The 24,345-nt window shown below is 46.0% G+C and overlaps 2 protein-coding genes across 2 annotated transcripts; both read left to right on the top strand.

The window, feature by feature from the left end:
• Positions 1–1,657: 1,657 nt before the first annotated feature.
• On the top strand, positions 1,658–16,943 carry PABPC4 (poly(A) binding protein cytoplasmic 4). The gene is made up of 16 exons (XM_079325741.1): positions 1,658–1,743; positions 2,022–2,503; positions 7,740–7,933; positions 9,805–9,920; positions 10,396–10,535; positions 10,711–10,805; positions 11,382–11,519; positions 12,102–12,197; positions 12,638–12,910; positions 13,120–13,207; positions 13,442–13,552; positions 14,700–14,827; positions 15,374–15,467; positions 15,561–15,691; positions 15,769–15,868; positions 16,588–16,943. Exons 2-15 carry the CDS (start codon positions 2,311–2,313, stop codon positions 15,853–15,855), a joined length of 1,884 nt encoding a protein of 627 aa, XP_079181867.1. The 5' UTR covers positions 1,658–1,743; positions 2,022–2,310; the 3' UTR covers positions 15,856–15,868; positions 16,588–16,943.
• An 851-nt stretch (positions 16,944–17,794) lies between these two features.
• On the top strand, positions 17,795–22,830 carry PPIE (peptidylprolyl isomerase E). Its single transcript, XM_079325904.1, has 10 exons — positions 17,795–17,875; positions 18,393–18,491; positions 19,475–19,518; positions 20,273–20,299; positions 20,421–20,502; positions 20,605–20,705; positions 20,811–20,934; positions 21,650–21,835; positions 22,317–22,459; positions 22,551–22,830. The coding sequence occupies exons 1-10, from the start codon at positions 17,845–17,847 to the stop codon at positions 22,617–22,619; spliced, it is 906 nt and encodes a 301-aa protein (XP_079182030.1). The 5' UTR covers positions 17,795–17,844; the 3' UTR covers positions 22,620–22,830.
• The last annotated feature ends 1,515 nt before the right edge of the window (positions 22,831–24,345 follow it).

Here is a 24,345-nt window from a genome sequence, read left to right as displayed (position 1 = left end):
ATACCATACCCCATTTTTATGATAATGATGTATCCTGCTTTTAAAGCAAATTAAAGGCAATTTTACAATTGAAAAGCCACAATGCCCAGCTAACCAGACTATCTTAGTCCCCCTTAGCAGGACAGCCTGAAGGTCACTGGTGAACCACTGAATCCTGCACTGCTGTGTCCTTATGCTCTGCTGAAGATGCTGGAAATAGATAATTACTGGTCTCCCTGGAGCTGATCTCCTGGAGAGGGGGTGAATCCTTCTCCCATTCCTGCTGGGAGCTGTTTAAACCTCACCCTGGGAAGAGGGGCTGGCAGTGAGACACCAGGACTCTTGATCCTGCTCCAGGGCAGCCTATGATGGGAATTTGGGTTTATTTGAGAAAAATGATGCTGTGAGCAGGAGGAGGTTGTGGGAACATCTCCAGTTCTGACCACTCCTCATCCCTCTGCCAGCAACACCTCCAAATCCAGAGCTGGGAGCAGTGAGAATGATCCCAGAGGAGTTTTTTGCTCTTCTGGTGCATTCCTCTGCTTGCCCCAGCCCCATGGCCTCGCTCTCCTCAGGAGGCTTCTCTAGATTTTTTTAATGTGTTTTATGCTGGGATTGATCTGCCCTGTGAGACATGATGGGACAAGAGGGAAAACAACCCCAAAAACTCTAAAGGGGTTGGTTTGTTGTGTGGTTCCATCTCTCTGCCAGTCTCCTGCCTGTTTGTCCCTAAATCTGTTTAAATGCTGAGGTGAAATCTGTGTTTTAGTTTCAGCTCCTGGCTGGGAAACACTGAAACACTGACACCCCTTGGAGATATTTTATGGATTTATGGGATCTCCTTTCAGCCATCCCTTCTCCAGCCTGACCAGGACCTGTTCCCCTCATGAGGATGCTCCAGACCCCAAAATCATCTTTGTGAGAGGAATTACAAATTTGTTTTTACAAATAAACTTCGGATCTGCTGGTAGGTAAGGTTAGCACTGAGAGAGAAAAGAAACAATGGGGTGGATTCTACTGATTGATGAATGGGGAAAGAGATTTGCCTTTACAAACAAACTGTAGGTTTGCTGTTAAATGAAACTGGATATTGGAAGACGAAAGAAGCGATGGGGAAAAATCATGAATTCTATAAAAATTAGAAATTAAAAGGGAGGGTTGTATATTAGAGGGGAATCTCAGGTATCAGGTGTTTGGGCAGTCTGAGCCTCTCAGTACCTCAGCAATGGGGAAAGAGAGAGGGAAAAGCTGGGAAATTGGGATAAAAGGAGGCTGCAACTTCCAAAAAATCTGAGAGATCCCAGGGCAATGCCCCATGGCCTCTCCCTTTATTCTAATAAATAAAAATGAACTCTTCTGCCTCCTTTTTGGACATAAACCTCTGGTGTTTGCGGATTCATTTTCCTGACATTTGTAACTCTTGATGGACCCCCTCCAGCATCTCCTCACCTTTACTACCCTAAAACTAATCAAGATTACACATAACTTCCCTAAAACTAATCAAGAATACCACATAACTTCCAACAACGATCACCTTTAATCATTCCCCACACCGCCCGTTGCCCGGTGGCGGCCCCGAAATGGCGGGAGGCGGCGGCGGGGTCCTCCCGGCCGCTAGGGGGCGCTGCGCGCTGCGCGGGCCGCTCCGCGCCGGGCCGGGCCGCTGCTCTCGGCGGCACCGCGGCCCACTCGCGCCGCCGCGGCGCCTATAAAGGGGCCGCCCGCCGAAACCGCCGCCCCTCCGCCCGCCGCGGCTGCAACCGCGTGAGTTGGGGTCGGGCTCGGCGCCGCTGACACTTCCGCGGGTCGGTGCTGCGGGGTGGGGAGGGCTCGGGGGAGCGCGGCGGAGGCGGCCGCGCCCTGCCCGCCTGCCCTCAGGCCGCCGCGCGCCGCGCCGCCACGACCGCTGGCGTTTATTTATAATAGCTTTAGGTTATCTAGCCCAGCCGGTTTAAAAAGAAAAAAAAAAAAAAAAGAAAAAGCAAACTTGATTTAATGCGTGTAAGATATTTTATTTATTTATTTATATTTTGTTTCCTCAGAAAAATCAACGGGCCGCCGCTCTGCAGAATCCGGGCTTAAGTCGAAGCAAAAAAAAAAAAAAAAAAAGAAAAAAAAGAGACGTTGAGGTTTTAAGAGGTTTTTGCCTCACCAGCCGGAGTGTGAATTTTGGATCCCATCCCTGCTCTCCAAAAGGATTGAGTTGTTTTTGTTGCTTTTCAAGCTTGCACAACCCCCAAGCTTCTCCCTTAGAATCAATATTTATAAACAGCTTGACTTGACAAACCCCCCCCCCGAGTGCAAAAAGCGCTTGCGAGCGCCGAGGGGAAGATGAACACGGCGGCCAGCAGTTACCCCATGGCCTCGCTGTACGTGGGGGACCTGCACCCCGATATCACCGAGGCCATGCTCTATGAGAAGTTCAGCCCGGCCGGGCCCGTGCTGTCCATTCGGGTCTGCAGGGATATGATCACCCGCCGCTCCCTGGGCTATGCTTATGTCAACTTCCAGCAGCCCGCAGATGGTAAGTGACAATTGCAACCACATGGTTTGGTTTTTTTCCCTTTATTTTTCATCGTTTTTTCCCCCCCCTCCCTCCATGTGTTGCTGTGTAGCACTTTACAGCGTGAGTCTTTTTTCCAACAGGAGTGGTTTTTTACTGCTTGGTAAAATGCTCTGCGAATGTACTAACATTTTTTTTTCAGACGGGTCTGTTTTTTGCCCTGCTACCAGATTTAGGAGATTTGTGTTTGTTCCTCTCACAGGATAATAATTGCTGGGTTTCCTTTCATTTTGGGGCTGTTTCTGTGGGGATTGGTGCAGCCAGTCCTGGCAGAGAAAGTTCAGAATAGTCAGCCCTGCTTGAGATCAGTTAAGCTGCTGATCCTCTGGCTGTTCCACACACTCCCAGTTCAATACTTTAATATCTGCTGTGTCCAAGCAGCTGGATGTGCCTCCTAGTTTAGGGAGTGATATTCTTGCTTTAAAGTGAAATAAAACACTTTGGGAAACCAGATTGTCTCATGTGCAGAACCCACACTGGCTTTGCTCTTGCCAGACTCTTTTTTTTTCACACTTTGTTTCCTGCTCAAAGCCAGGTGTTGCACAGCTGAAGCAGCACGTGAAAGGTGGGACAGGAGAGGTCATTTTGGAACATGCCTTTTCTGGAAGGAAAATGGGTCAGCGTTTTCTGCCCCAATTTTCAGAGCTCTGCCTGCTGACTGCTGCAAGTTTACTGCTCCGTGCTGGGGTTTAACAACATCTCTGCCTGATACAGGCATCCAAGTAGAGATGAGAGTGAGATTTTCCCTTGAATTCACAATCAGTTCACAGCAGCACAGACTTCAGCAACATGCAAACTTTTCCTTTAGTTCGTAGTAGGTTTTCTTACTTAACATTTTTGCAGTTTCTCTCCTCCCCCAGGGCAGTTCCTTCCATTTGTTTGGACTGATCTGATTGAGCACTTTCCTTGTCATGCTGATTAAAAGCTGATTTGCACCCCACTGCATAATTTCTCATTCGTGGCACTCCCAAAAAAGCATTTGTTTTTTTTTGGAGGGCAGTGTATTTGCATTTTAAAGATTCTCAGAGCCTGAATTTGTGGTCACATCCTGCCCTGAGTGCCTCTTACAAAACCACCTTGCTCCATTTATGTGCTGAACAAAGTTAGCCCAGCTCACCTGCCTTCCTTAGGCTATGATCTCCTTTTGTAGGAGCAGAGAAATAAAAACAAGCAGCAAAAAACAAAGCCAGGAAGGAACTCCAGCTTGGATTAGATAAATTTTGTGGAGATACAGGGTGCAGAAGTGTAGATAAAGTTCTCTCAAAGCAGAGAAGAGTGATCTCATAGTGGTCCTAAACATTCTGCACCTCTTACAAATGGGGGCCTTCCCAATATATTCCAAGATAATCTTTTATGGTAATAAATAGGCAGGGATTTCAGGGGAGGTTGCACCATTCTGGGCTGCTGGGGAGGCAGCAGACATTTTAGGAAACTCCTGGACTTGAAGTGATACTTGGAACAAGTAGGTGGTGTCTTGTTACTGGTGGGTCTTAGAAGGTCAAGTGGTTTAAAGCCAATCATTGAGTGAATATCGGGACAGGGAAATAATCAAACTGCTCCTGCCCTCATGAAGAGATGTGAATTTCTGATTTTTCTCCCGTCAAACTGCAGCGTGTTACCCTCCATAAATACAAACCCAGGTGCTGCACTCCATGTAATGCAGCAGGACATGGACAGATAGTTTGAAGAGGGTTGTGGTCTCTCCTAAATGAATGTAATTATGAAGAATGTAATTTTTGTTGTAAAATGCAAAAATTTGGATTGTTTTTAAGGTGGCACTTGCCTGCATGAGGCTTCCTGAGAGGAGGAGGGATTGTGTGTTTTCTTCCAGGAATGCATAATCAGAAATGCACTTGAGATTCATCCCACTAAATCTGAGAAAAGCTGAGGGGAGCAGTGTGGGAATCTGGTTGGATTTATGGTTGGGAGTAGGTGCTTACAGTAATCAGGAGGTTTTGTGCTCTGCACATTTCTTGTGGACACTTTGTACTTTTTGAACTGCTAGTAGGTGTTAAAAAGGTTGATAAATGATAGTTTGCATTTCCCTGGCACCTTTTGTAGAAGGGTGAGGGCTTTGTAAATATGAAGAAAGCAATGTTTTAACTTTTCTTTTTTTTTTGTTCTAAAGCAGGACTCTGCACCTGTGTCCACAGAGCAAATCAAGCAGCCAGAACTCTTCCCCATTTCAGGGTCATGCTGTCACATCATAAACATACTCTGCACTTCCAGGTTCCTGTGTCCAAACTGGGCCAAAAATTATGTTCTCCTTTCCATTTTTTTAGCTGCTGGAGTGATGCTGGACAGGCATTGTCTGACAGGCAGCAGTCTGCTGCAGAGAGGTTATTTTTAGGGAAAATGAGCTCTGCTGGTTTTGATTGCAGTTCCTTGCTGTAGTAACCAGGGAATGCTGAATTCTGAGCCTGTCATGCTGTGATAGGCAGGGTAAAGAAACACTTCAAAGTTCTGGCTACTTCAGGCTCAGCAGTGGTTGTTAATATTTATTCTTTTTGACTGTGAAGAAGGGAAAGAAAACAAACTCAACAAGTAAATTTCTCTTTTCATGCGTTCCATGCAATTGAATTCCAAATATTGACAGTCACTAAATGACAACTCAGGGTAATGAAGCAGAGAAACTTCAGTTTGGCTGCAGAGATAAGGTGTTCTGAAAGTGTAGAAAAAACAGAATATTTCCCAAGCTAAGGAGAATCCCAGGCTGTGTTTTTTTGTAGAAAAGTAGAGATAAACTTATCTGTTCTCCTTGAAGACTGTAAAGGACGAGCTGTGTGAGGCAAATCTTGAAGTTTCATTGCAGCAACATTTTGTTACAACCTCAGCGATTAAGGAATTTAATTCTTTTGAGTATGAGCCATCTCTTTTATAAAAAATAAGTGGCTAAATTTGCACTGTGTGCTTTCATGTCAGGGCTTTTTTTCTCAGTGATCTTAAGTGAGAGCCCAGAGGTTTGATGAGAATAAAACTCCTTGTGTGGAGTTTGTTGTGTGGGTAAATCTTGGGGTGTGAGGTTGGTTATCAGTCTTCACGCTGCACAAACCACAGCCACTAATCCCATCATTGTGTTAATTCTGCATCTGCAAGGGAGTTTAATTACTCTTGAGGCCTGAGGCAAACTGCAGTGAGTGTTCAGGTGCTCTCCCCACCCAGAAAGGGAATGAAAAGGAAGCCTGAAAGGGGCTGTGAGTGTGTTTAATGTTCTGTATGAGCTGCACTTGAGTCTGCTGGAAGCATGACAGGAACCAGTGGGAGAGAAACAGATACAGGAACTGAAATGGCTGAAGCTTTGTGGCTTAAATAGAAGAAAATGAGAAGGTGTTTGCTCAGATGAAGGAAATGAATCAGATGTGCTTGGTGTGAGTCATTCACAGAATCCTGCAGATCCCTTACAGGTTTTCTGAGGTCCTGCTGTAGTGGGGTTGCATTTCCACCTGTGGGTGTGGCACACATCCCTCGGGGAATCCATGTAGGGCTTTCACCAGAAGTGTCTGGGAGGATTTCAAGCTCCTGTATAATAATAGAGTGGAACAGTAACAACCTGTTGAAAGAGCAGTGCAATAATATCTGCTCAGGGGGCTTGGAAGAACAGAGAGGAGCTTCCAAACTGCTCTGGAGCTGGGTGGTGGCTTTGTAAACCCCCTGGTTATCACCTTCCAGCAGGAGCCTATTCCTGCTGCAAATGGTGTTATCCACCCAGTTTGTGCCTTTGCCAGCACATGCTTCTGCAGGACCTCTGCTTGCTATAAATAAATACTGCCAAATTTGAGCTGCACTGGGTGCCTGCTGAGCTGCCTACACTAGGAAAGGACTGCAGGAGGAACCTGGCCTGCATGGACTTGGAGCAGCAGCTGAGGAGTCATTATAGCCTGGCAGTTAATTGTGTTTAACACCTGGGTCTAAACAGAGCTGTTGGAGTCCTTCAATTGTGTTTTTTCCTCAAGCAGAGCTTGTTCCCAACTGGATTTGTGTGTGGGGAGAACAGTGATGGTCACAGTTCAATTTAAAAAGCAGCAAGAACCAAAAAAAAAACACATTTCAATGCATATGAAAAATTCTGAGAAACTTCCATGCATTAGTGGAAGGTGCTGGGTTGGGCAAGATTCCACTGGAATTCCTGGAGGTAGTTTTGGGACATGCTGAGTAGTTACTCAGACTGAATGTGCCAAATCATGTGCAAGGTGTTCAGATCAGTCTTTCCCTTAAATTTTCTCTTCCTGAAATCTAATCAGCAAATACCACAGGGTGAAGGTGGCCTGGGAGAACTGAGCCAAACAAGTTTGGAAAACTTGGGTTCTGCCCTGTTAATTTTCCTTGATTTTAATGCACATCTCTTTGCCCATTCCATGCTGGGAATTGAGAGTTTTTCTTTCTTCTCTCCTTGCTCCATGCTGGGAGTGTTTTCTGGCACAGAACACTGCAAGCATCTCAATTTTATGAACAAGATCCTGATGTGTGTATGTAATGATCCTTTTTATACACCAGCAGGCAGCAGAAATAACCTCGTGGAGGGGGGGTTAGAATGACAGTGCTGGAGTTGGAGAGTTTAGAGAAACACTTCCCTGTTAATCAGATGGGCTGAACAGACCTTTCCCCCCTCCCCCCAGAATTTTCTCAATTCTCTTGTCATCTTTAGCAACTTGAGCAACTTCACAATCATTTTTTGGCCACATAAGTTATGTAGAGGCTGACTCATGTCCTCACAGCCAGCCATGTGTTCATGCACATTTTCCCTGACCTGACAGGGAGATGATCCTTCTCTCCTCTCTGAATAGAAATGAGGATGGGGAGATGTGAGCTTCATGAAAAGAAAAGCAGCCACACAGTCACTTTTTTTACTTCCTTTTAAAATTTTTTTTTAACCAGAGCTTCCTGTTTTTCCTTTCCTTCTTTGGGTGGAGTGATTTACCTTTATAATAATTCAGAATATAGCTAATAAGCCAGGCATTTTAGTATCCATTTTGCTGATGTGGTGAATGTATTACTATAATATAAATTTAAAATCTATGTAACCTTTTACCAAAGACTTCTCTTGAAACATTGAGTTAAAAGTCATCGATCACCCCTCATAATACCCCAGATACCTCCATGAGCTGAGCAAAATTCAGAGAAGAAGATCACCCACCCACTGGAAACCTTTATTTTTTTTTAACCAACCCCAGAAAACTCATCTTGGCTTCTCTTGCAGCTGAGCGAGCTCTCGACACCATGAATTTTGATGTGATCAAAGGGAAACCCATTCGCATCATGTGGTCTCAGAGGGACCCTTCCCTGAGGAAATCAGGGGTTGGGAATGTCTTCATCAAGAACCTGGATAAATCCATTGATAACAAGGCACTTTATGACACATTCTCTGCCTTTGGAAACATTTTGTCCTGCAAGGTGAGATGTGGTTACGTTGTCCAGTTCTTTTAGGGTGGGGATATGATCAGAGATTGGATTGTGGTTAGTGAAAGGGACACTTTTTATTAAGTGTAAAGAGCAGAATCACAGAATATTCTGAAAAAAACCCATAAATCAGCATAGCATGAGTCAGGCTCCATTGTGGGCAGGGAGGTGCTGGGTGTTATTCCAAAATTGATTTTCCACCCCAAACTTCAAACCTAAATTCCACAATATCTCTGTGAACACAGCTGTGTGTTGGGATTGTTATTCCCTGCTCAGGACAAGCTTTATCCCAGTGTTCTACAGGGCACACAAGGTTCACCAAGTCCAACTCTTTAAAAGAATGGTACCTAGAGAAATCAAACCTTGGTTTTAAAAACAGAATCCCTGAAAGGCAGAGTTGACCAAAATCTCAGGGATTGCTGAAATTACATCAGATTTGGTTATGAAGTGCAGGAATAACATGCAGCTGGTGACTGCCTGGTGCTGCCCCTTGGCAGTAACTCATTGTAATGGTTTTGGAAGCAAAACCAGTGAGAGACTTCAAGTCAGAAATACAATTTAATAGGAAAAGAGAGAAAAATAAAACACATGCAATAGCACAAGAAAAACCACTGACAGTCAGAATACAGCCTGACACCCCACTGGTTAGTGTGGTGGTAGCAGTCCAGATGAAGTGGTCTTGTTGAAGTAGTGATCCTGTAGAAAGGTCTGGTAGCTCTTATCCTCTAGAAACCAGTGAGTAAGGACTGCCTTGCTGTTCCAAATCTCAGTTTTTACCTGGGTAGGAAATGTTTGGCTCCTCCCCCTGGGTGGAGCATCTCCCAATAGGATGATATAATTTTATCAGTCATGCACTGGGACTCAATGACCATTAACAGGAGATATCTCCTGGAGGGAGGATGGGTCATGGGAAAGTGTCCTGGTTTGAAGGACAGGCATCTGCCAATAAAGGCAAAAGCTTTTCTTTGAAATGGAGAATGTAAACCCCCTCCTTCCAAATTATTATGATTTTGAAATTGAGGGGCTCTCAGGCAGAGATATGGGAATTAGGAATAACAGTTCTTTATTAGAAAAATTAAAATAGAAATGCAGTATTACAAAGAACAAACCCAAAAGTCCGAATTTTATCAGTCATGCAGTGGGATTCAATGGCCCAGTAACAGGAGATATCTCCTGGAGGAAGGATGGAAAAGATAAAGAACTTTGCCCTATCTGGCTTTTAACAGCTGGTCCATTAGCAGAGGATATCTCCCACAGAAATCAGGATCACTGCACTACCTGGTTTAACAGATGACTCATTAACAGAAGATATATCCCAAGGAAATAAAGATCACTTCCCATGTGGTTTTTAACAGCTGGCCCATTAACAGGAGATACCTCCCAAGGAAATAAAGATCACTGCCCCACTGGTTATTAATAGCTGGCCCATTAACAGGAGATATTTCCCACAGAGATAAGGATCACTGCCCCGCCTGTTTTTTTTTTCTTTACCAGCTGGCCCATTAACAGCAGATATCTCCCACAGAGATAAGGATCTCTGCCTTATCTGGTTTAACAGCTGGCCCATTAACAGCAGATATCTCCTAAGGAAATAAAGATCACTACCCCACTGGTTTTTAACAGCTAGCCCATTAACAGCAGATATCTCCCACAGAGATGAGGATCACTGCCCCACTGGTTTTTAACAGCTGGCCCATTAACAGCAGATATCTCCCACAGAGATAAGGATCACTGCCCCTGTTTTCAGCAGATGGTGACAGCACACAGATTTTGGGCACATCTGTACGTTATAACCTGAGCCACTCATTTTCAGCGCTGTCCCCTGCAGAGGAGGGATCTGACAGCTGCCTTTGCTCCATCCCCAGGTGGTGTGTGATGAGAATGGCTCTAAGGGCTACGCCTTTGTGCACTTTGAGACGCAGGACGCGGCCGATAGGGCCATCGAGAAGATGAACGGCATGCTGCTCAACGACCGCAAAGTGTGAGTGTCACAGGCGGCAGCAGCAGCGCTCACATGCTCCGGGATGCATCTCGGTATTAACAGGGACACACAAGGCACTGGTTCTCCTGGCCCAAGCCTTGGCCTGCCACCTCTCCACTCCAGGGCTGGTGAGTGACCCTGCCCAAGCCATGGCCTGCTACCCCTCCATTCCAGGACTGGGGGGTTTCCCTGGCCGAGCCTGGTTTGCCACCTGTGCGAGCGGGCTGGGGTGGGTTCTGCCCAGGGCCTCTGGGGCTCCTTGGCCAGCCACAGCTCAGGTGATTTTTCTGGTTGGTCTGTGGCCTGATTGTTGTCCTCTGCTGTCACCCTTTCTTATCCCCATTCCCAGCTCCTACTGCACACTCATTTTTGGGTTGTTTTTTTTTTTTTGCCTTGCCACAAGTCACACATTTTTTCCCTCTCTGGAAACCTATCTGTTTATTGGGATTTTGTTGGTTTTTTTTTTATCTTACAGATTTGTTGGGAGATTCAAGTCTCGTAAAGAGAGGGAGGCTGAGCTGGGAGCCAAGGCAAAGGAATTCACCAATGTCTACATAAAAAACTTTGGGGATGATATGGATGATGAAAGACTAAAGGAGCTCTTTGGCAAATATGGTAAATACAGAAATATTTTTATTGAGGCTGTGAATTTCATGAAATATGATAGTTTGAGTGCTACTTTGGAGTCCCTACCTGGGTCACTTTAAGGCTGAGGACTGGAGCTATCATATGGAATTTAATAACATTGAAATACTTTTGATATTTTATTAACCCTGTCCCTTGGTGACAGGTAAAACTCTGAGTGTTAAAGTGATGACAGACCCTACTGGAAAATCCAAAGGCTTTGGCTTTGTAAGCTTTGAAAAGCATGAAGAAGCCAACAAGGTAAGACCAACTTTTATGTTGCTTGGATAATTTCAGAGAGGAAAAACTTGGTTTAACTTGGGAGCCTGTTTTTGAAATGGAAGAAAATTCTGCCTCTCCTAGATGTGGGGACTTGGAAACCTTTTGCATCTTATTAACTTGACATTCAAGGGTAACTTGGCATTCCTCCAGTTTCCTAGATCCACACAGAGTGCAGTGGTATAATCAAGAGTGTTAATTGCTGAAGAAATACTACAGTGCAGAGCTGAAGGAGGAGGAGAGCACCTAAACTGAGAACATTGCTCCAAAATGATCTCTTCTAAGCAGAATGCTTGTTAAAATGTAGTTTTAATTACAAGAAAGGGTGGGGATGAATTTCCAAGTTAACTCTATGGCGTGGCAGCTTGATCTGTGTGATAACTTCAGCTTGTCTTTATTGAGCCTGGTAACAGGAAGAGTGCAAAGGTAACGTGCAAACTCTGATTTATTGACTGACATGCAGGGCCACAATGTCAGCTCTGGGCAGTCCTGTTCTGACAGGATCAGGGGCTGTCCTGCTGCAGCAGCTGAGAGTTTCCTCTTGCACCCTCTGTGCAGGCAGTGGAAGAAATGAATGGGAAGGACATGAATGGGAAAATGCTGTTTGTGGGCAGAGCACAGAAGAAGGCTGAGCGCCAGGCAGAGCTGAAAAGAAGGTTTGAACAGCTAAAACAGGAGAGACTCAGCAGGTACCAGGTGAATAATCTGTTTATTTTCTCAATTTAAGCATTGTTTCTGGCCTCTTGAAGGAATTTCCAGTTGTTGGGTTAAAACACAGAGGTGTCTCTGTGGAATTTGGTGGCAAAGGGGGCATCAGGGGCTTAATCTTGGTATTAAATGATTTAGGGGAGTGTGAGACAACAGGCATGAAGTCCCCTTGACTTTCAAGTGGGGATCCCTGGAGGGATGGGAAGACACAGCACAACTCTGCACTGCTCTGTGTCATTTGTGGCAGAACTGGGTTGTGTCAGGTGGCATCTGAAACTCCCCCAGTCCCTGAGGTGCAGTGCTGGGCTGGGGACATGTGATGGTGCCACAGGAAAGCAGAGGAAATCCAGACAAGCTCCCTTTCACCACTGTGGGACTTGTCCCTACGCCTTTGCAACATGTACCACCTTCAGCTTTGGGTGGTGTGGAAGGAACACAATGCTAAATTAAGAGTTTTCAGATAAATTGCAGCTCTGGCAGATGGGTAACAGTTGATGTGCTTAAGATTTCTCTTTTTAATTTTTTTTTTTTTTTTTTAATGTGAATTTCATGCTGTTCTCTCCCTTCCAGGGTGTTAACCTGTACATTAAAAACCTAGATGACACTATAGATGATGAAAAACTGAGGAAGGAGTTCTCACCTTTTGGGTCAATAACAAGTGCCAAGGTACTGTGGGATTTGGGGGATACTTGGATTTTGAAGCCTGAAGAAGGGATTGTTGTCTGACATGGGATTAAGGAGCTTAACTTGTAATTATTGTGATTCTGAAAACACCTTGGCTAGTAAATAGTGGGATTTCACTGAAAACTTCATTTTCTTCCCAAAAGGGGAGGCAGGAAGTTTCAAACATGCTTGAGGTGATAAGCATGAAGTGTCACTTTGTGCATTTAGAACTGCACCAAATCTTTCCCATTCCTTACTGTGCAGTGTGGGCCTGGGGACACATGGTGCTGACAGCAACGCAGAGCAAATCCAGACAGGTGACTCTTCATGAGAACCTGTCTCTACACCTCTGCAACAAGTTACATCCTACCTAAAACCTAACAAAACCACATTCTCCAGCTCAGTTGTACTGGTACTGCATTAGCAATTGATCTTCACTGCAGGTGATGCTGGAAGATGGACGGAGCAAAGGGTTTGGCTTTGTCTGCTTTTCCTCTCCAGAGGAGGCCACCAAAGCTGTGACAGAGATGAACGGGCGCATCGTGGGCTCCAAGCCCCTCTATGTGGCACTGGCCCAGAGGAAGGAGGAGAGGAAGGCTCATCTCACCAACCAGTACATGCAACGTATTGCTGGCATGAGGGCCTTGCCTGCCAACACCATCATCAACCAGTTCCAGCCTGCTGCTGGAGGGTATTTCATGCCTGCCGTGCCCCAGGTGAGCTGCTCTGGGGTTTTTTTATCCTGTTTCATATCACTGAGCCTTCCTTAATGCCTGTAAGCAACAGTTCCTAATGAGGGGGTGCAGCAGTGGTGTTAATTCTGTGATTTGCCAGCTGCCTGTTCTCTTAATCCAAGCTGAGTGTTGGAAACAATGTTTGTGATGCACTTGGATGTTGTCTCTGAGTTTATCTGATCTTCCTCCAGGCTCAGAGCAGACCCACTTACTATGCACCCAACCAAATGACACAGATGAGACCCAACCCACGATGGCAGCAAGGAGGGAGACCTCAAGGTGAGAGTGCCAGAGGCTGTTTTGGTTGTAGATCCCTTTGGGGGGGGGCTGCACTTCCCAACAGGAACAATTAACTCTTTCCTTTATGGGAACAATCATGAGCTGCACTCTGATCCTTGTACATCCAATACTCAGCAGATTCTCTGATCCTTGCCATCAAGGATTCTCTTGCATCCTTGAGCTGCCTGTCCTGCCTTGCCAGCTGTTGAGCTTTTCCCCTGGTTGCATCCTCAGGGTTCCAGGGGATGCCCAGTGCCGTGCGCCAGTCGGGGCCGCGACCGGCCCTGCGCCACCTGCCCCCCGCCAGCGCCGCCCGCGGCCTCCCCGCTGCTGCACAGAGAGTTGGTAAGAGACACTCACTGCTCCTGGCCTTTCCCCTCCTCTGGGAGGGAGGAGGATGCTCTGCACACCTGTCTTCTGCTGTGTGGGGGCTCTTTCTGACCCCCAGGTGCTCTATAGGATCTGAGCTCTTAGGCTCTTAGTTGTCGGGTAATCTTCTAAATAAGCGAAGCAGCTAATTGGTAAAAAGGTTATTTGTCCCAAAGCCCACCTTGTCCCAAAGCCCATCAGTCTCAACACTACACAGACAAGCAATGGCAAAGCAGCTAGCAAATGCAGTGGAAGTAAGCCAATGGTTAGAAACCCTGGCAAAAGCCAATAGCTAAAAGCAACAACTCTCCCAATACATTGTCTTAATAGCATTTTTCCAATAAGCTAAGGTGCATGTCAGATCACCTCTCCTTAACCTATTAGAATTCTAGTTTCTTAGCACATTAGGTTATGTATAGAACTACACATACAATCTATCTTGTTCTAAGAAATGTGAGCAATATTCTTACTATAACTCTTACTATGTTTAAGTCCTGTCTACAGCTGTGGGCTTGGAGCCTGAAGATATCAACATGTTTGCAACCTTCATTAGAACACAAGCTACTACTGTGGAATCCAGACCTTTTACTCACTAAAAACATCAGAACTCCCTCTAAGACTTACTCAATCCCTGCACTCTGATGTCTCTGTGAATTTTTCAGAGACCCCTGACTCACTGACTCCAGCACTACTGGTGTCAGAGCTGGGATGTGTGAAAAGAGCAGAGCCAGCACTTGCATCTCCCCTGTTCCTTGCTGTGCAGTGCAGGTCTGGGGGCTCTTGGTGCTACAGCACAGCAGTGGAAATCCAGATGGGTTCTTCACTGGTTTGAACTCATCTCTACACCTCTGCAACACCACTCAAAAAAAAATCTCTGTAGCTTATGGGTTTTGCTTGCAGAGCAAGGTTTTTTTTCCAATGATCAGATGTAAAGCAAAAGGTATAAAATCTATGGATTGGTTCTAGGGAGAACAACCCCTTCCTGAAGTAGCCAGCTACACTTTGCTTTCTAAAGAACTATCACCATGCAGAGCATAGTTTAAATTCACAATTAAAACCAGACATCCCAACTTGTTTACATGTTGCTGCAGGCTTTTGTCACAGTGTTCTCCTTCCTTTGCAGGTGTTGGCACAGCAGCACAGAATTTGGCTCCTCGTCCTCCTGTAGCTGCCCCTGCTCCCAGGGCTGTCCCTCCTTACAAATATGCCTCAAGTGTTCGTAGCCCACACCCAGGTGTCCAACCTCTGCAGGTACCACCAGGGGCTGGGCTGGGCAATCCCTGCACTTTCACATGCAACTGAAGTATTTTTATAGAAACTTCAAGCTACTTTTATAACCCAGACAGTCCTAATTTGGAATTTAAAAACCTGGCAGTTGTGCCTTTGCCAGGGGCACCTTGGTTGGTTTATCTGTCTTGTACTCACAAGCTCTTTAGTAGCCAGACTGGCTGTAAGGATATTTTTTCTTGGTTCTTTGTTCCTGTTTTGCAGCCATTTAAGTCTCTCTCTTTTTGCCAAGTTCTCATAGAAAGAAAGATCACCATCCACACCTGGTTTTCTCAACATCTCATGATATTTGACCCAGTTTTTGTAAGATATTTATGGTGTGACATTCCTGGGTTTTGAGCTCAAGACTTGCAGGGAGTGTTTGTGAACCAAGGGCACTTCACCTGCTCTTCTATGAAGCTGAGGTGTTCTGAAGGCTTGACAGGGATTGTGTTTTAGGAGTGAACACCTTAGATTTGTCTAAACATGAAGCAATCAGCCTCATACTTATTTCAGAACCCTTTTTTTCAGGCACCCCAGCCTGCAGTGCATGTGCAGGGCCAGGAGCCACTGACAGCCTCCATGCTGGCTGCTGCCCCTCCCCAGGAGCAGAAACAGATGCTGGGTGAGTAAAACCCCCCCTGCTCCCCCATCATTTCTCATCCCTTCAGCTGTCAAAAATCAAAACTCACCCACCTAAACTCCTTTTTTCTCTCAGGAGAACGTTTGTTCCCTCTGATCCAAGCTATGCACCCCAGCCTGGCAGGGAAGATCACAGGAATGCTGCTGGAGATTGACAACTCAGAGCTGCTGCACATGCTGGAATCTCCTGAGTCCCTCCGCTCCAAGGTGAGCTCCTCTGCTCCTTTTTTTGTGTCTGAGCAGGCAGAAAAATCAGAAAATCTCACTGGATTTGTGTCCCCCAGGTGGAGGAGGCTGTGGCAGTGCTGCAGGCTCACCAAGCCAAGAAAGAAGCTGCCCAAAAAGTGGGTGTGGTTGCTGCTACCTCTTGAACCAGGATAACTGGTGAGTTCTCAGTCCTCAGCTTCAGTGGAAAGCTTCCAGAATCAGTCAATAAAACACATCAGTAAATAAAAGTTGTTAGTGAACAATTCATGTGGGTCATGATCAGGACTTAGCTGTTTACAATCCACTCTTCAACAACAAAAAACTCCTAATGTGGTTTCTCCCAGCAGAATACTTTAAAAATATTCATTCTGAGGTTCATTTAAGGGATCTAAAGATGATGTTGAAGTCCTTGACATGCTGGGGATGAGTCTTGTGGAACTGCAAATCTGGGAAACAGCCACCAGGAGCTCTGGTGATTTGGAGGCTGAAGAGGCTCTCAGTGCCCATTCCTCATCCTGGAAACCACCTGCCTTCAGGAAATAAAAAATGTTGGAAATGTTGCACTGGGTGGGTCTGTGCACACAAATGGTGTCACCTGTGTTTGGAGCTGGCTCTTGTTTAATTTATGAATAAAATTTCGATTCTTGGGATGCCTCTTGCTGTTTTTCATGATCCATTTTTCTGTTGGTTTCCTGGAATTGCCATCTCCAGAACTTTGTGATGCTGTTTGTCACCAGCTGGTGAAGAACAATGAATATTCTTATTTTCACTGGGAGTTTTTTTGTGAATAATAACAATTTCTGATCATTTGACCACCATGAGCAGCTTCTCTGTACCTTCCCAATTATATTCCTTGGAATGCTGTGAGTAACTTCTCTCCCTTTTTCCCCTTCTAGGATACAAAGAAGCCAAATAACCCCTTCCTATTCATCAGCTCAAAATGTTTGAAGATCCTTCACTGCCCTGCAGATCTCAAGGCCATGCATTGTATCACATAGTTATATTGCATTTTGTAAATTAATCTTAAAAAATCTTATTTAAAAAGCCAACTCTGAAGCTCAAGGTTTCCAAAACCACAATCTGGGAGGGGTTTGCAAGCTTTTCCTTTGCCAGAACAGAGCTGCCCCTTGTGTCTTCTAAAGAGGACGTTGAGGATTTTAGGCTGGAAGTATTTTTGTGAGTTTGTGTTTAATTGAACCAAACCAGTTTGGAAAGTTTGGGAAACATTTATCAATAAAGGAATAAACTTGCATTGTGTTTGTCATCATTTCTCTGTTGGATAAATAAATGTGGTGTGGCTTTGGGAAATTAAACTGGTGGGCAGTTTTTTTTTTTTGGGGGGGGTGAATATATTAAAGAGAGATTTGAGTTTTTCTGCTTGCTGATTTTGGATAATGAATATTTTGAAGCAGCTGAGTTAAAATGATGCCTGGGGCAGTGTCTGAATGGGGGGATGGCTTTAAACAGTGATCTGACAAGGGATGGGGAGGTATTTTCAAATTAATTATTCAACTTTGGGCCCCATTTTTTATTTTGTTTACATCTCTACATTTTCAGCTGCCTCTTTAATGGTTTTGCTGCTCTTTTATAGTCCAAAAGTGGCTGAGGTTTGGCACTGGGGTAGATAAATCCTGTACAAAATTTGGGTGATCTTTTGAGATAAAAAGCATTATTTTCACCTAGCTCTTTTATTGTTCTGCTGCTCTTTCATACTTTAAAGAGTGGCTGTTATTTTCAGCTGGCTCTTCAATTGTTCTGCTGCTATTTTATACTTTAAAAATGGCCGAATTTTGGCACTGGAGTAGATAAATCCTTTACAAACTTTGGGATAAAAAGGTGTTATTTTCAGCTGGCTTTTTGATTGTTCTGCTGCTATTTTATACCTTAAAAGTGGCCGAATTTTGGCACTGGGATCCATAAATCCTTTACAAATTTAAGATAAAAAGCGTTTTATTCAGCTGCCTCTTTAATTCTGCTACTATTTCAGGCTTTAAAACGCCGCCGTCATTTCCCGGGCGGGGCGGTGGCGCCGTTCCGTTCCGTTCCGGGTTGAGCCGTTCCGTTCCGTTCCGGGTTGAGCCGTTCCGGGTTGAGCCGTTCCGTTCCGGGTTGAGCCGTTCCGTTCCGTTCCGTTCCGGGGCGGCCGCGGCGCGATGGCGGCGACCAAGCGGGTGCTGTACGTGGGTGAGTGTCCGGGCTGGGGCAGCCCCGGGGCTGGGACGGCGGCGGTGACCACTGACCGTGCCCGGTGACCACTGGCCATGCCGGTGACCACCGGCGGTGACTACCGGCAGTTCTCGGTCACCACCGGCGATGACCACTGACTGTGCCCGGTGACCACCAGCGATGACCACTGGCCATGCCCGGTGACTACCGGCAGTGCCTGGTGACCACCGGTGATGACCACTGGCCATACCCAGTGACCACTGGCCACACCTGCTGACCAGTGGCAGTGCCCAGTGACCACTGGCCATACCCGGTGACCCCTGGCCACACCCGCTGACCAGTGGCAGTGCCCAGTGACCACTGGCCATACCCAGTGACCAGTGGCAGTGCCCAGTGACCACTGGCCATACCCGGTGACCCCTGGCCACACCCGCTGACCAGTGGCAGTGCCCAGTGACCACTGGCCATACCCAGTGACCACTGGCCATACCCAGTGACCAGTGGCCACACCCGCTGACCAGTGGCCACCCCGCAGGCGGGCTGGCCGAGGAGGTGGACGAGAAGGTTCTGCACGCTGCCTTCATCCCCTTCGGAGACATCACGGACATCCAGATCCCGCTGGACTACGAGACCGGTGCGTGCCCGGGCAGCCAGGGCCCTCCCTGGCAGCTGTGACAGGCTTGGCAGGAAAATCCACCCACAGACACCACGGCTTTGTGTCCAAAAACGAGACACAGGAGTCCTGTGAGTTCATTGGGATAAAGGGAGAATTTCCCTCTCTCTGTCCCCATGGCTGAGGTATTGGAGAAGCTCAGACTGCCCAAACACCTGATACCTGAGATTCCCCCCTCATGTACAACCCTCCCTTTTAATTTCTAATTCTTATACAATTCATAGTTTTTCCCCATTGCTTCTTTCATCTCTCAATATCCAGTTTCATTTATCAGCAAACCTACAGTTTGTTTGCAAACTTCCCATTCAGTGGAATCCCTCCCGTTGTTTCTTTTATCTCCCAGTGCTGGTTGTATCTACCACCAGACTCACAGCTCAGTTGTAAAGACAAATCTGTCATTCCTTCACTCTCCTGGTGAATTTTAAAAGGTTTAGTAAAAGACAATAAGAGACAAACAATAAAGCAAAAGGTTATAATGACCACATTCAGCCAAGAGCACACAAACTCAGAAAACACTTCTTTAAATGCATCAAAATGTTGAATATTCATAGGTCTTCATCCATTATTCAAAATCATCCCCCCCCAACTTGTAAATCAACTTTTTTTTCTATAAATTCCTTCCCTGAGATTCTGGTGTCCAATAATCCAAGAATGTGAAGAATTTCCTGATTATCTTTTTTTTTTTTTTTCCTATTCTCTAATTACATGAGCAAAAACTTTTAACATTACCATGTTGCAGTCCAAGAAAAATATTCATTTATCACACTGCTATTTCTCAGTTTTGTTAATGGCAGAACTAAAAGAAACTATATTCATACAGCAAAGTTTCCCAACGTTATACACATAGTATTCATTTTAATATTTGTAAAAAGCCAATAATATAATATATTTATAACTCTGGGATGGAACTGTGCTGCCCTGACCCCTGTTTCCCCTCCCTGCAGAAAAGCACCGAGGATTTGCCTTTGTGGAGTTTGAGCTGGCAGAGGTGAGGAGCCAGAAGTGCTTGAGCCATTTGGGGTTTTTGCTGCTTTGGGGGTTTTGGGATGGATCCTTTTCCTGCTGGAGAAATCTGTGAAATCATGTGTGGGTTACCCACCACAGCATTCAGATGTTTTGCTCTTCCAAGTTCTCACTTTTCCCATTTTTTCTTGGGTTGGAATTCTCACTTTTCCTGTTTCCAGGTTCCCCTGCCACCATCCCTGGCTGGGTTTCTTGTTTTCATGGCCACCAGAAGTGCCATATATTTATCCTCTTATCATCTCTCCTGGTCTTTGGACACAAATTTATCCCAAATTCTTGTTGCAGCAGTAAAGCATCTTAAATACAAAGGGTTAGTGGGTTGTTGGAAGATGAGACCCACATGGAGTTTGCATATGGATTTAAAAAACCCATCAGTTCATGCATCCCTGGGATAGATGAGGTTTAGGAAAACCTGGCAGTTGTCTTTATAATGAGATGCTGGGACATGGCTGTGCTGGACCTTGAGAATAAATATTAATAATAATTTTATTTTATTTATAATGAGATGCTGGGACATGACTATGCTGGACCTTGAGAATAGATATTAATAATGATTTTATTTTGATTTATATTGAGATGCTGGGACATGACTGTGCTGGACCTTGAAAATAAATATTAATAATGATTTTATTTTGGTTTATATTGAGATGCTGGGACATGACTGTGCTGGGCCTTGAGGATAAATATTAATAATGATTTTATTTGTATTTTTTTGGCAGGATGCAGCAGCAGCTATTGATAACATGGTATGAACCCTGCTGTTCCCTGTTCCTGGGCTGCAGAGTGAGCAGCAGCTCTGAGCTCTGCAGGGTTTTGGGGTTTATCCCTTTTGGTGGGCTTTGTTGTGTTTTTTTTCCCCCTCTGCAGAATGAGTCTGAGCTCTTTGGCAGGACAATCCGTGTGAACCTGGCCAAACCCATGAGGATTAAAGAAGGATCATCCAGGCCTGGTGGGTTGGGGAGCAGAACATCCCTGGGGATGCTCAGAGCTCTGTGCACCAGCTGAGTGTGGCCCTTTGGGTCAATCCTGACCTTTCCTTTTGTGGCCACAGTCTGGTCAGATGATGAGTGGCTGAAGAAGTTTTCAGGCAAAACTTTGGAGGAGAACAAAGAGGAGGGAGGAGCAGAGGCCCCCAAAACAGAGGCACAGGAGGTAGGAAAAAAACCAGGAGCTGTCTGTATCCCCCATTATCCCAAAGTGCAAACTGGAGGCAGAGCAATGACACCTCAACTCACTTTTCTCTCTTTTCTTGCCCAGGATGAGCCTCCAGCCAAGAAATCCAGGGTGAACCCCCAGGTGTTCCTGGAGATCAAGATTGGGAACAAGCCGGCGGGGCGGCTGCGGATCCTGCTGCGCTCCGACCTGGTGCCCATGACTGCAGGTGGGGAGGGGGCTCTGCCCCCCTGCTGCCCCCCTGCTGCCCCCAGCCTCACCCCCTCCCCTCTTGTCCCACTCTGAGGTTCCTCCTTTGCCCCAAGATCACCCCAGAGGGACATGAGGTGGTTCAAACCCTGCTTCTCCCCGAAGCAGCCGATGAGAGATTGCTGGGGATGCTTTTCTCTTGTTCCAAGGATTGTTTATTGTTCTTATCTCAGGGATCCTTTGCTTGGCCAGCTGGGCATGCAAGGTGGAATCTGTCTGATGAGGGCAGGGCTTATCTTATATAGTCTAAATTATGTGTTCTGTGTTTACAAAATTTACCCAATATAACACAATTTTATTAAATGGTCCAGCCCTAACCCCATCCAATCCAAGAGTGCCAACGTGTCACCCAACATGGATGACTGGGAGAAGAAGGAGGAAAAGGTGTCCACTCCCCAAATTCTCCATCTTGGCCACGTGTCCCTTATCACAAACACTCCCAAAAGTCTATTCATCTACATTCTAAAAGTCCAATTTACACTTTATTAATTTTGGTGGTCTGTTTCCATTCCCTCTGTGTCGGTAATTTCCCCCAGGGGTTCAAATCCAGCACCTGAGACACCAGAGTCTCACTCAGGGGAATTTGAGACCCTCACCAGGGGGTGGGTTTGAGACCCCCAAGGAGTCCAGGCCTCCCACACCCTGAACTCTCACACCCTCTGCCCCCCACACAGAGAATTTCCGCTGCCTCTGCACCCACGAGAAGGGATTTGGCTTCAAAGGCAGCAGCTTCCACCGCATCATCCCCCAGTTCATGTGCCAGGCTGGAGATTTCACCAACCACAACGGCACCGGCGGCAAATCCATCTATGGGAAGAAGTTTGATGATGAGAACTTCATCCTCAAGCACACAGGGCCAGGTAAAAGCCATCTGCAGGGGAGAAAGTGGCTCAGCATCATCTAGGAGCCACATTTGGGTTGTGGTGTTGATAGAAGCAGCACTGAATGTTATTAATTGTGATTATTATAATTATATTGGTCAGATTCTCCTGCCACGTTCAGACCCACCAAGCAGAAATGAATCATTCCCTCTCCATCCACTTTATTTGCAGTATTACATAAAGCAAAAACAATTTTCAAAGCTGCTTTTCCTGCTTGATTTTAAAGGAGGAATGCCACAGTGAAAAGCAGGAGCAAGCAGCTTTATCTCCATACAAACAGCTCTGCTGCTACTGCAGCTAAAAATAACTGAGCATCTCTCACACTTGGAGGTGTTTTCTCAGCTTGGCTGATTCCCAGCAGCTCCTGTGGATTTTGGTATCCAGCAGAGTGTTGGGATGGGGCTGGGGCTGAAGCAGCAGCTGCTGTGCTCAGCCATTAATCTGCATTTTCTGCTCCCAGGGATGGTGTCCATGGCAAACTCTGGCCCAAACACCAACGGCTCCCAGTTCTTCATCACCTGTGACAAGACAGACTGGCTGGATGGGAAGCACGTGGTGTTTGGGGAGGTGACTGAGGGCATGGACGTGGTCAGGGAGATCGAGGTGGGTGAGGCCAGGGGGGGCTGGGGGCACAGCCCACCTCCCCCTGCCCTCAGGACTCACACCTGCAATTCCTGCTGCTCTTCTCTCCAAGGCTCAGGGCACCAAAGATGGGAAGCCAAAGCAGAAGGTGATCATCTCAGACTGTGGGGAGTGCCCCTGAGCTCGGGGTGTGGAGGGGCTGCATTTGGGGAGTCAGCAGGGATGGGCACCCCAAGGACTTCCCAGCACTGCAGCTTCCACAGGAGCCCCCCAGAAAGGGGATAAATTCCTTTCCCAGGGAAAAATCATTTATCCCAGGGATAAATCACTTCCTGGTCCTGCCGCTGTGTTCTGGAAAAAAAATTATGTTTTGTAAAAATAAAACCTAATTTTAAAAATACAGAATGCCTAGCTGCTGGATTATCTTTATGGGAGGGTGGTTTTTGAGCAAAGATGATTTTTTTTTTTTTTGGTGTTTGCCCTCTTTCTCATTAATTCCCTGCCTAAATCCTGGCTCTAGGGGAGGTACCTGTGCCAGGGGAAGAAGAGCAGAGCTTGTGTTGTTCACAGCAGCATCTCTGGAGGTGTTTTTGGATTTGTAGTGTCCTTTTCCAGCAGCAGAGGGAGGCAGGGATTGCTCCATCCCCATCCCAGAGGACTGGGATGTGTGAACATGGGCAGGACAAGGAATGCCAGGAAATGAGGGTGATGAAAAATTAAAAAAAAACCCAGAGTGGCTCTAGGAAGGGATTTGCACAGTGGGAAAAACCACATGGATTTATAGTTCCAGCCCTGGATTTGCACTTCAAAGTGACCAGGAATTGATGGATTTGGGAAATTGTGGATGTTTGGTTTGAGCTTGTGCAGGTATTGGCAGGAGGGATGAGGCTGCTGAGGTGGAGAGGAAAATTTGATACTTGAATTTTGGGGATGTTTGGAAGTTCTTGTGCCATTGGTGGGTTTGGGTTCCCCCAGCTCAGCCCCTCACAAGTCAGGGGTGTTGCTTTTCCATTGTGCATTGTCCCAAAACTGAGACAAGGTGAGATACAAGGATGTGATTCCTGACAGACAAACCAGCCCAGCTTTCCCCTTCCTTGCTCCTTTCTTTTTATTTAAATCCCACATTTTAAATCAACCCTTGCAGGCACCTTCAGCAAGACCTGAGAGTCCAGGGTGAGTGCAAGGCTTGGGTGTTCTCTCTCCCCCAAATCCCAGCATTGCATCCTGAGCTGGATTTTGGGGGGAATTAAATACCCAGATAAGCCAGACCTGTCCTTGGGAAGCTGGACACTGAAAGGGACCAAATATTTCATATTTTCATGGGATTTTTTGGGATTTTTTTCCTGGCTCTGCCAGCTTCTTTCCTCATTTATTGATGTGAAGTTCCCCAGGTAGCTGAGCTAAGAACCAGGACAGATTTTCCCTTTAAAATCAGAGCAAATAAATAATTTAATTGTGCAAATAACCTGGGGAAGCTGCCTGGGGCTGGGAGCCCATGGGATGGGCACAGCCTGACCTTAAACTCACATCAGGGCTCATTTTCAAGCAAACAGGTACAAATTTAGCAGATTCTGGGTATTTTTTTCATTGCAAAATTTCCTCAGAACAGAGCCCTGTTGTGCTGTGACATTAAAAAACAAAGAGCAAGAGAAACTCCGTGTTTACTTTCCAAACTTTGTGTTTATTTTATAACAGTGCTGTAGCTCAATATGGATATTTTATTTTTTTTTCCAACTTTGGTGAGCTCAGGGTAAACAGGAGGGGGTTGGTCAGCCAGCTGCTTAATTGGCTGATGATATTTTCATTAAGGGAATTAAAAGCACTGGGTTAGAGGAGAAATGCACAGCTAGAAAAAGCTCTACCTGGATGTTGCCTCCCCCCCCCAAAAAAAAATGTCCCCACCACAG

The sequence above is a fragment of the Erithacus rubecula genome (genome assembly GCF_903797595.1).
Source record: "Erithacus rubecula genome assembly, chromosome: 23".
Taxonomy (NCBI): Eukaryota; Metazoa; Chordata; class Aves; order Passeriformes; family Muscicapidae; genus Erithacus; species Erithacus rubecula.
This window is presented reverse-complemented; position numbering and strand designations above follow the sequence as displayed.

Coding starts and splice junctions, on each gene's coding strand:
- PABPC4 (XM_079325741.1), top strand. CDS start 2,311: ATGAACACGGCGGCCAGCAGTTACCCCATGGCCTCGCTGTACGTGGGG. Junction 11,520..12,101: donor AGAGACTCAGCAGGTACCAG/GTGAATAATCTG, acceptor TCTCCCTTCCAG/GGTGTTAACCTGTACATTAA. Junction 15,692..15,768: donor CTGAGTCCCTCCGCTCCAAG/GTGAGCTCCTCT, acceptor TGTGTCCCCCAG/GTGGAGGAGGCTGTGGCAGT.
- PPIE (XM_079325904.1), top strand. CDS start 17,845: ATGGCGGCGACCAAGCGGGTGCTGTACGTGG. Junction 20,706..20,810: donor CCAAAACAGAGGCACAGGAG/GTAGGAAAAAAA, acceptor TTTCTTGCCCAG/GATGAGCCTCCAGCCAAGAA. Junction 21,836..22,316: donor CCTCAAGCACACAGGGCCAG/GTAAAAGCCATC, acceptor TTCTGCTCCCAG/GGATGGTGTCCATGGCAAAC.